Here is a 12,165-nt window from a genome sequence, read left to right on the forward strand (position 1 = left end):
ATTCAACCATATGATGATAACTTTTGTGACAACCTTCTTTTTCTCTTTTCTTATTGGCCAAAATCAATAAAGAGAGAAAAAGAAAGAAAGGAAATAAGAACATAATGCACATAGAGAAATGATATTTGTATAACCATTTTGGTAAAACTTTTAGACAATATTCTCTCTCATACTCACATTATATTTTTATTCTTTCTCTTCCTTTTTATCTTTCTATTGTTTTTGACCAATAAAAAGAGAGAACATAAAAGTTGTTCCAAAATTTATCACAAAATAGTTGTACAAATATCATTATCCATGCAAATATGAGAGAGAAAGTTATTCAAAAGTTATCATAAATAGTTGTACAAATATCATTTCTCTTTTTTACCTTGAAGACGACTTCTACTTCTTCTAATCACACAATTAAGAGGTTTGATAACTGAACACAAAATTGCAAACACAATACATAAACCATGTATATTATAGTTATTATTAGTTTTTTTTTCCTCTTTCTCTCTCTTCTCTTCCTCTCCTACAAATTCCTTTATTTCTCATCTCCCACCCACACAGCAACCAACTGCCGCTCATCTCACTCCCACCCTACTACGATCTTCGTTCACCACCATTCTTTGATTACCACCACCATCCCTCTCCTCAAATCTGCGTTTACAGCACCGTCACCACTACACATCAATCAGACTTTGTTAGTTGTTAGCAGTCTCTGTTTGCATTTATGGCTTTTTAGGGGCTTTTCGTGTTGTCTCGGAACCTGGTGTATTTGTTATTGTTCCTTGCGTTCTAAGGTGTGCCTTACACCTAGTTCAGCTTAATAAAATATAGCAGTTTAAAAAAAAAATTAATTTCATTTTAAAATTAATTCATTTACTTTTTTAATTAAATTTTGTTCTTAATTATTTTTTTAATTAAAATGAACACCGAGGAACTTTTTCGTCGGAGTGTTTTGTTTTAAATTTTAAAATATTTGGCGCTTTTTTCAAAATTTGAAATTCAAAGTTTGGCGATTTTTTGAAATTTGAAATTTAAAATTTTGAAACACATGAAAATAATTATAATTTTAAATAACATACATTCTAAGTACAAAGTTCCTCGGAAACACTAGTCACTTTTGTGTCAGCCTTTGTGGATGCGTCAGTATATGGTTCAGTTGTCAAATCATTACTCCGAGGATATTTTTCCTCGAAAAAAAAGTATCTCAAAAATTTCCTCGGTAATAGGATTGCAACCAAGTATTTTTCAAGGACGTGAGTTCCTCGAGAAAAGTTGGCATTCCGAGGAGATATGGACGATTTCTAAGGAGTTTTGTGCCACGAAATTTCAGTGCTTTCTTGTAGTGATAGGGGAGGAAAGCTACTGTTTAGAATCATTCATCATGAGAGTGATGAATGTCATTCTTGAAACCGATGAAGGCCGAAAACATACACACTTTACAACACCCAAATTAAGAATTGTCAAAAAGAAAAGAAAAAAAAAGCGAATTAAGAGCAATTGCATATGTGGCGAGCTAAGAGAGTAGTGCAAGTATTGAGAAGGATAAGCACGAGAAAGTTTAAAGTGCATAGAAATGATATTTAGCGTCTGTTTTTTATGGATTAAAATAAAAGTGATTTTGACATAAAATAATTTGCAGATTATATTTTAGAGATTTTATGAAAAATCAGAATCTATTTTGCGTTTGTTTACCGTGATAAAAATCACTTTTTTTTAAACAAATAATTTAGTTTGTTTTGATACAACTATATAAAAGCGATTTTTTTGTTACAAAATTAGTTTCATCTTTTAAACCATATTTCTCTCTCCTCTAAAAAAAATATTTTTTTTTAGAAACTGCTCTTAATAGCTTCTCATTTGAAGCTGTTTTTAGATTTTTTTTTTTCAAATTCTGATTTTTTTTTAAAACTGTAACAAACAGATGCAATAATATTAAAAGTGATTATTTTGTTAAAAAATGATTTTTTTTCTTAAAAAAACTATAACAGACATGCTCTTATTTATAATTTTGTTGTCTAAATTCAAGTTCCATGAATGCTTTATCCATCAAGCTAATCTTCCCCCTTTATCCATGAACGCTTTATCAATTTTTTAACGACTAATGCAAATTAAGGATGATATTGATCTTTGCACTTGTTCATGATATTTATCTTCTTACGCGACAACTCACAAGAATTTCTACAACATCACAGATGTGGTGAAGTGGACAAATATGGAGCTCCTCTGTATGATGACCACAGATTCGCTATTGCGGGTTGTCAGAGCTCCGCCACTTTGTCTTTTTAATGGGTTTTTTTCTTTTCTTTCTATTTTTTTTATAGATATTTTAGGTTTCTTTTAAAATGTAGAAAATTTGATTCCTCAAGTTTTGAACAATGGTGTAGTATTAGATCCCAGAGATAACAAGTCTATTCTTAGGAAGAAAAGACTCGTTCATTGAAAATTAACGTAATTTCAATAAAAGTTACCCATCCATTCAAAATAATATAATTTGTAATATACTTTTATAAATTGATTGGGTCCGTTGAAAATGTGGATAGATGGATTTGATATTTTTGTATTTAGTGGATGGATTGAATTGATAATTTTTTTATACATCTTTTAATGGATTATGTGATTGTTTTGAGCTATCAATTGTCATCCAAATCCATCAACTTTCCACCCTAATTTAGACACAAAATTCATAGATGAATATGATGTTTTTAGTTTAGTGGATGAGTTGAATTGAATTTTTTTTAATGATCTTTCAAGGGATTGTTGATGAATTACTAGATTGTTTTGATCTATCAATTGTCATCTAGATGACTAGATCTAAATCCATCCATTTTTCCACCCTAGTTTATATTCAAACATTGTATAAAATACAACTCAAATGTTATTGTTTCAGAACCAATGAGAGAGAAACAACAATATAAATATTGAAAATAGTATATACATATGACACTGATGTTGGATTTTTTTTATCTTGAAAACTATTTTTTCTTAATTTTTTTAATTGTATAAGATTTTGACAATTAATTCATAGATGAATATGATGTTTTTAGTTTAGTGGATGAGTTGAATTGAATTTTTTTTAATGAACTTTCAAGGGATTGTTGATGAATTACTAGATTGTTTTGATCTATCAATTGTCATCTAGATGACTAGATCTAAATCCATCCATTTTTCCACCCTAGTTTATATTCAAACATTGTATAAAATACAACTCAAATGTTATTGTTTCAGAACCAATGAGAGAGAAACAACAATATAAATATTGAAAATAGTATATACATATGACTCTGATGTTGGATTTTTTTTTTTTATCTTGAAAACTATTTTTTCTTAATTTTTTTAATTGTATAAGATTTTGACAATTCGTAGAACAAGATGTTAGTTGTGGGAATCTCATCAGATGGCTATGTAGATCCAAGCGAGAAGATGCTAAGAGTACTGGTATTTGTATTGGCATTAGTGGTACAATGAATTGGGTGTAGGTTGTAGTGCACATTATCAATTTATTTGCAAGCGTACCTTTCATCCTAAGGTTTATATTAGTTACTCTCATCTCTCACAATAAAACATTCCTATCACTTGATACATTCTCATCCTATGGTTTATATTAGTTACTCTCATCTCTCACAATAAAACATTTCTATCACTTGATACATTCTATATATATACGTGTATGCAAGAGGCATATTGTCACCTCTCCAATGCTTGTTTATGCCAGAATGACTGGCCTAACAAACGAAAAAAATTGTTTTCTAATTGTACTAGTACATGCCCTATCCTATTATCCATACAATTGTTTTCCATGCATAACTTGATCGATAATCTGGGGTTCAAACAAATAATCAAGTCTCAAACATAAAAGAATATATATAACTTTTGCCTCTTCTGTATTTAGTTTTTGTCATTCTAAATTAAAATTACAGTATGCAACTAAAATTGCAGCCACAACAACAGTTTTAGAAATATTTAGAGTGACATCTCTCGAATTTAACTTAGGACGCATCATCTAAATATGTAATATTAAAGTTAACAGAATAATCGTAATCATAATTTCGACTACAAATAAATCATCATACTAATTGAGGGAACATTCATCATCCAAATCTTCATCAAAATATATTGTCATCTGTTTTTGTTTCGGTTTTGGCGGGGCTTCGACACGATCACCGAATTGGTAGGATAGGCTCAACGTCCCCGTGGGTTTCTTTGGATGTTTTTTCCAAACATGGCAACATAGTTGGTGGCCGACGTTGCCAGGGCTATCAAGAAGGTCCTTGAGATGGATATCGACGGAGCCGATTATCTTATCCGTGAAGAAATTACATTTGGCGAAGAGTTGGATTTTGAGAAAGAGACGATCCTCGTTAGCAAGAGATTCCTTGAAGGTGAAATTGAGGGAACTGTTCCATTTAGGATTTCTTGAGCCATGACAGTCCACGCGGGTGCGTTTAGTCTGTGGGTTGCGTGGGTCGCCGATGATTGAAACGACAGCGTATACCTTCAACTTGGAGAAAAAGTTAGTAACATCTTTGACCTCTCTTGCGGATGTCATATTGATCCATCGTGAGAGAGAGAGAGAGAGAGAGAGAGAGAGAGAGAGAGAGAGAGAAGGGTTATGTGTTGTTGTTCTAGGGATTTCTTTCTTTTTTGACAGAGTTCTAGGGTTTTGATGAGTGTGATTTGTGGATTATACTAGCAAAAAGACGGGCACGGAGTGCCCGTCTTTCTGTTTTTTTATTTTTTATGTTAAAGTTTGAAAATTATGAACGGTGTTTTTTTATGAAATTTTGATTAAGATTAAAACTAGGCTTAAATATGCGAACCGTCCCTGTTTTGGGCAAGTTTTGTTTTGGATGTTTTTAAAAAAAAATTTTTTACAGGGACGAAAATCAAAACTCGCCCAAATTACAGGGACGGTTTGCATATTTAAGCCTTAAAACTATAAATGTTTGTTGCTTTCAAGTTATAACAAATTAAACTAATGATTATTTTATTTTAATGACACGAATAATATAACAAAAAAAATATAATCTAAATTCTACCAACAACAATTTTATTGTAGAAATAGTTGTTTAAGGGTATAATTGGAATGATGAAAAGTAAGTATAAATATACTCATCTAGTTTGTTGCACTTTTTAAATGATAAAGGAAAAAAAACAAAAAAATATATATATTCATATCGTGTTTGTTACATTTGTTTTAATATTTAAATTTATTCTTATTTATTTGTTACATGTGCTGTTTGTATTGAAAATTAGGGTATTTTTAGAAAGAAAAATCCAAACCAAAAATGCTGAAATGGGTAGTTTTCTTTATATATAGTAAGATATTGTATAGATATATTGTTGGTATCATTAAAAAGATAAGTATAATTTGTTACAATATGAAAGTGCAAAATATATATCTCAAATTTTAAACAAAATCAAAATCGCATAAAAATCGAATGTAATAGGTGTTAGAGTTTATACTTAATTTTGTATTTCTAACATATAATATTCATTATGTAAGAAAAGTTACCTTAAGAAAATGTACGAAAAGTTATATAATATGTATCACCACATGACATGCATGACTCATAAAGTTATATTTAATGTATGAAAAATGAGAGAAATATGTTGTGGTATGATGAATGTAGTTGGTAGTGTTTTTGGTTATTAACATGACTCCAAAAGTCATATTTAATACATTTTTTTAGAAGAATATTTAATACATTTTTTTAGGGAATGGAGAATATTTAATACATGAAGACGGAGGAAAATCAATAGTGTATGATTTATTTAAGAGTGAAAACGTATTTTTTAGTTTAAACTTAATTATATATTAATTGTGTTTTTATCTTTTTAATTTATATTCCTAACAAATAAATTTCTTAATTAAAAGTAACGTTCTCATCTTAGACCATCCACAATGGTGGGTGTTTAATCTATTTAACACCATACTAGAACATCGACCCGTGCGACGCACGGGTCCAACTAACGAAGAAAAGCGACGAATAAGTTATATCGTCTAATTGGGTTGTAATTTAATAGTTCCATAAGGAATATGATGTATTACATAATTAGTATTAAGTTGACATCGTTAGAGTATGACATCATTAAAGTACAAATAAGAGACATGAACAATTTATGCAAACACGTTCTTGGATTTACATGGACAATTTACAAAGCAAATTTTTACTACATTAGAATATATAACTATCTTTGATTTTTATAAACTCTAAATGGGAATGAAGATAGTGGAGGTCAGATGTTTGAGACATGCTAACCTCTAAGGCTTAAGAGAGGTTACACGGTCATTCAACATTATGTTACTTAAAATAAATGGTTTCAAACATATACATTCAATCATAGTCAGGTGTGCTTACCATATGACCAACTAACTTACATTAAAAAAGATAACTAATGATAGAAAAGTATCTTGGCCATTTTCGAATTGAAATTCCATATGGATGCATGTTAAAATCATAAAATAAGTTGAACTTTTTAAAACTTGAACGTACTATTAATGTATCCAAACTGAGTTGAACTTGTTCAAATTTGAGTATTTTAGATCCTCTAAATTTATATGTAGGTGACATGCTTAAACTATATATTATGTGATGTCCGATAATTGTTAACTTGTAGCTTTGCTTCTATCTCAGCCTGTTTGATGTCTTATAACTTTGCTTCTATCTCTTAAAATCATAAAATAAGTCGAACTTATTTAAATTTGAGTATTAACGATGTATCCAAACTTTGTTTTATTTATTTAAATTTTGTTTACGCTATGTCAGCGCATAAATTTTTTTGTCTTTTATATTTTCTTCTAACACTATATCAGATGGAATAATTTGCAAATACACTACATTATACTGAATCAAAATAAAGGTGGACATATAACTTAACGCAAAAAAGACATATTCATTAGATTTTCTGGGGATAAGGAAACATCTTACACGTTGTTACTGAAAACATAAAACAAAAGTACATCTCTAAACCATCATTGGTAAGTCTGAGATTAAAAACAGAAACAACTTAAAAACATATAAGAAAAATACATAGAACTAACCACATTTGAATCTCGTGTAATACAATTAAAATTCGATTTTATCTACAACTTGAAAAACCCCAATTAGAAATTTCTAAAACATGGATTAACTCAAAGAAAATATGATGTATCTAAAATACCTACAAAAAAAATGCTTAATAGCAGTTTTCGCCCCCTAACTTTAACAAACTTGCGATTTTGGCTCCCTAAGAAAAAAACTACTAAACCGCCCCCTAAGTTTTGCAACTATAGTAGTTTTGGCCCCCAAGGCAAAAAAAAAATTAAAAAAATAACACGTGGCACCTCACTTAGGGTGCCACGTCAGCATAGACTGAGTCAAAATTGGCCTTGAGGGCCAAAACTGCCACAAGTGCAAAACTTAGGGTAGTTTTTTTTCTTAGGGGGCCAAAATCGCAACTTTGGAAAAGTTAGGGGGCGAAAACTGCTGTTAAGCCAAAAAAAAAACACACACATTTCCTTGACTATGCTGACCCGTGAGAGGGTGAAGATAATTTCTGCTGAGGGGGTTAAGCTTTAATAATAAGAGATAAACGTGAGCATATGAATGACATTCATTGCGTGACAAAGGGTTGGAAGGTCAAATGTTAGAATTTATTGTGCGGTAAAAGAGTATTTAAAAGATCGATTTTAAAGAAGAAGGTCAAACAATTGCATTTAAATGAGGAGAAATTTTTTGGATTTGATATGAATGAAATTCATTGCATGACAAAGGGGTGAGAAGGTCAAATGTTAGAATTTATTGTGTGGTAAATGAGCATTTAAAAGATCGATCTTAAAGAAGAAGGTCAAACAATTGCATTTAAATGAGGAGAGAATTTTCAGATTTGATATGAATGGTAAAGAAGTGAGAAGGTCAAATGTGAGAATTCGAAATGCTTTAAGGACATTTAAATGAGAAATTCAAACAATTGAATTTAAAATGAATGACATTTATTGCACGACAAAAGGGTGAGGAGGTCAAATCTGCGAATTTATTACGTTGAAATGGAAGGGAAAAAGCTAGGTAAAAATTAGGGTTAGGGATTGCTTGACCAGACAAGCTTTAGAAACAACGATAATTTGACTTGAACCATATTATTTTAATTTGCAATATCGTTTATTTTTTTTAAAAAAATTATTTAATGCATTTCTTTTATTTGAACCGTGTTTATTTTTTTGAAACCATATTATTGAAAATTTGCAACCATATTATTTTGTTTTCCAACCGTGTTCTATTATTGAAATGTTGCAACCATATTATTTTATTTTCCAAACAACCGTGTTCTTAAATGAAATGAATTGCCAAACAACCTGAATTTAAATGAATTTATGGCGTGTATTAAGGGTTTTAATGAAATGAATTGCCAAACAACCTGAATTTAAATGAATTTATGGCGTGTATTAAGGGTGAGGAGGTCAAACCTGAAATTAATGCGTTAGAAATGGGAGGGAAAATGCTAGGTTAATTTTAGGGTTTGATGAGTCATTAATTAGTCTATTTTAATGCTTTATTTAGTTTAGTTTTATAAAGATTTGATTTTATTTTATTGCATATTTATTTCCTTTTTGAATATTTTACTACAAATTGCTTTTTATTATATTTTAGGAACGAATATATGGTGGAAGGTGTCTTGGAGAAAAAGAAAGAGGACTGGAGCAAATACAGTACAAAAATACGAAGATACGAGACAAAAATATGTCTCTACCAAGTCAGAAGCTTGGCACGGCCAGTGCCAACATGTGGCACGGCCGTGCCACCCTCCAGAGCCACTTTTGCTGCTTTTCTTCAAGCCCAAGTTACCCTGTTGCAGCTTTACTGATTTACCCTTATAGTTGCTTAGTTTTTAAGTCAATTGTAAAGCTATAAATAGAGTAGCTCTCCACCATAAACATTCACCTTTGCTTAGAATATTTTAGTGAGTTATTTCAATAAAGTCTTTTACTTTCTTTATTTCTTTCTCGCAATTTATTCTATTCTCTCTTCTTCCCCCATGTCTACGATGAACATGAGTGAGTAGACTTCTTCTTGTCTTGGGATTGTTTATTTCAATAAAGTCTTTTACTTTCTTTATTTCTTTCTCGCAATTTATTCTATTCTCTCTTCTTCCCCCATGTCTACGATGAACATGAGTGAGTAGACTTCTTCTTGTCTTGGGATTGTTGGGAAAGTCTAATGACATAATCTTAACGAACCAAGCTTTAACCCTAATTCTATGTAACCATAATTTCTAATTTAGATTCACCTTTTTAACGTGGATTAACCATTATCAAACTGTAGAAGCGAAAGTGGAGGGTTTGATAATTGTTAATCCATCATCCCAAACATCAATTCATAAAGCGAGAGCGGAGCTTTGATGTTGGACCAAGTGAATCTAGACAATAATTGCAAAGGCAGCGAAATAGTCTTTGCAATTATTGAGACACAAGTAGTTTCAATCCTTATAAGCATCTTCTAGTAATCAAGTCAGTGAAATAGGCTTGGTTACTAGAAGTAAACTCTCATCGGACTTTCATCGGAAAGGTGAGGGGCTAAATGGAAACCGGTATTTAGAAATTAAGGTGTAAACCATGGAATTAGAAGTTAAAGTCTTGTCTAGTGAAAGATTTGTTATTATGAAAAATCAATAGTCCCAATGCTCTTTATTATTATTGTTATTTACCTTCAGCAATCAAACCTCCTTTTTACAAACTTTCTTCTCCTCTAATCATTCTTTTTAAGTTAATTAAGTTGAACAACTCCCTAGCGGAACGATACTCTTCTTACTACTATTACTTCGATAGACCGTGCACTTGCGGTTTGGTTCTATCAAGTTTTTGGCGCCGTTGCCGGGGAGTTAACTAATTTAATTAACCTTTCTTTCGTGATTAGATTTCTCTCTTCCTCTTTTCTTTTTCTTTTTAACTTTTTATTTTTCTGTTATCGTTAACTTCTTGGGTTCTCAACCTTTTATGCGAAGAACTAGAAATCGAGCGGTATTCATACCCGAGATCGAAAGATTCTTACATAGAAGGAGGAGAGCGGCACAAAATAATACCGTCATGGCTAATCGCACTCTCAAAGAGTATGCAACGCCGTCTACGGCTGAGCCACAAGCTATTATTGTGTACCCAACGATTGAGGATGACAATTTCGAAATTAAGCCTGCCCTACTTAACTTGGTGCAGCAAAACCAATTTTCGGCATCCCCCACCGAGGATCCCAATCTTCACATCTCCATTTTCCTACGAATTAGTGAAACCATGAAGGAGAACCAAGAGGCCGTAAGACTTCATCTCTTTCCCTTTTCCTTAAGGGATAGAGCTAGCGCTTGGTTCCATTCCCTCGAAGTCGGTTCCATTACTTCATGGGATCAAATGAGGCAAGCATTCCTTGCCCGATTCTTTCCCCCATCCAAAACTGCTAAACTTAGGGACCAAATTACTCGGTTCAATCAAAAAGATGGGGAATCTCTCTACGATGCGTGGGAGCGTTTCAAAGAAATGCTTAGACTTTGTCCCCACCATGGTCTAGAGAGTTGGCTCATAGTCCACACCTTTTATAATAGCTTATCTTATACCACTAAGATGTTTGTTGATGCAGCTGCAGAGGAGCTCTAATGAACAAGAACTATACGGAGGCATACGCCCTGATTGAAGACATGGCTCAGAATCATTACAAATGGACCGACAAGAGAGCCATAACTAGTTCTTCATCCTCCAAAAAGGAGGCAGGTATGTATGAAGTCTCTAACTATGACAACCTTGCTTCTAAAATTGATGCATTAACGGAGAAATTTGAAAAATTCAACGTTAGTGCCATCAATTCTGCTTCTACTCCTTCTTCTTGTGAAATCTGTGGTATAACTGGTCATGTAGGTGTTGATTGCCAACTAGGTAGTGCTATTAATGGTGTTGAGCAATTGAATTATGCTCAATACAACCAAGGGATGAGACAAAATCAAAATTTTTACAAAAATCAAAATCCCTATGGACAAGTAGCACCACCTGACTATGCAAACAACTAGAGATTCGCTCAGAAATCCAATTTGGAAATTTTGTTGGAAAATTCTATTGCCAACCAAAATAAACAACTTCAAGAACTTAAAAACCAAACCGGATTTCTGAACGATTCTCTTTCCAAACTCAATACCAAGGTTGATTCTATCTCTACTCATTCTAAAATGCTTGAAACACAAATCTCCCAAATAGCCCAACAAGTGTCCACTCTTTCTCAAGCACCGGGAGTCTTTCCTGGTCAAACCGAAGCCAACCCTAAAGCTCATGTTAATGTCATATCTTTTGAGGGCAGTAAGTTAGGAGATACTATTGCGAAGGTTCACAACATCGAGAAAGAAAATGTCAAGCTTTTAGGTGAGAAAACTGTGATAGAGAGTGAGAAACCGCTTGATAAGACCCAAGCTCCTTCCCCGTTAAATATTGCTAAGCTTAAATTAGAGGGTCAATTCAATAAGTTTGTCAACATTCTTAAAAGAATTTGCATTAAAATCCCCTTTGCGGAAGCTTTGTCTAGGATGCCTCTATATGCCAAGTTTTTAAAAGAAATTTTTTCAAAGAAAAGGGCTATAGAGGATAGTGAGACAATAGCTTTGGCTAAGGACACTAGTGCAATCATCCAAAAGACACCCCCTAAGCTTAGAGATCCAAGTAGTTTTGCCATACCTTGTATGATTGGGAGTGAGACCATTGACAATGCCTTGTGTGACTTAGGAGCTAGCGTTAGTTTGTTACCTCTGTCCCTCTTTAAGCGGATGGGAATAGGAGAGTTGAAACCTACCGAGATAGAGTTGAAGTTAGCTGATCGTTCTACCATGAAACCAATAGGATTTGTTGAGGACATACCTGTTAAGATAGAGGGGATATACATCCCAACTGATTTTATAGTCATTGACATTGAAGAGGACGAAAACGTCCCTATAATCCTAGGTAGACCTTTCCTCGCCACTGCGGGAGCTCTTATAGATGTTAAACTTGGTAGGATTGTCTTTCAAGTGAGTGATCAAATGGTCGGCTTTGAGTTGGAAAACATTATGAAAGGTCCCGCTCTTTAATCTTGTTGCATGCTTAAAGATCATGTTGTGAAAGAACGTTTTATAACGTCATCTACACAATATGATATCTTTGATCCATTCTAAGGACCCTTTCTAACCGTCAAG

At 32.6% G+C, this 12,165-nt stretch overlaps 1 protein-coding gene and 1 non-coding gene across 2 annotated transcripts; both read right to left on the bottom strand.

Moving 5' to 3' along the window:
- Nucleotides 1-4,060: 4,060 nt before the first annotated feature.
- LOC146945300 (protein SRC2-like) lies at nucleotides 4,061-4,537 on the bottom strand. Its single transcript, XM_085748048.1, has one exon. The coding sequence runs from the start codon at nucleotides 4,535-4,537 to the stop codon at nucleotides 4,061-4,063; it is 477 nt and encodes a 158-aa protein (XP_085604174.1).
- A 5,877-nt stretch (nucleotides 4,538-10,414) lies between these two features.
- On the bottom strand, nucleotides 10,415-10,521 carry LOC146945301 (small nucleolar RNA R71). Its single transcript, XR_015029422.1, has one exon. It is a non-coding gene; the product is annotated as a small nucleolar RNA R71 (small nucleolar RNA).
- Nucleotides 10,522-12,165: the final 1,644 nt, after the last annotated feature.

This window comes from Medicago sativa, chromosome 2 (assembly GCF_051527215.1).
Source record: "Medicago sativa cultivar Bolivia chromosome 2, Bolivia_mono, whole genome shotgun sequence".
Lineage (NCBI taxonomy): Eukaryota > Viridiplantae > Streptophyta > Magnoliopsida > Fabales > Fabaceae > Medicago > Medicago sativa.

Excerpts from the sequence above, each read along its gene's own strand:
- LOC146945300 (XM_085748048.1), bottom strand. The coding sequence starts at position 4,537 with ATGACATCCGCAAGAGAGGTCAAAGATGTTACTAACTTTTTCTCCAAG.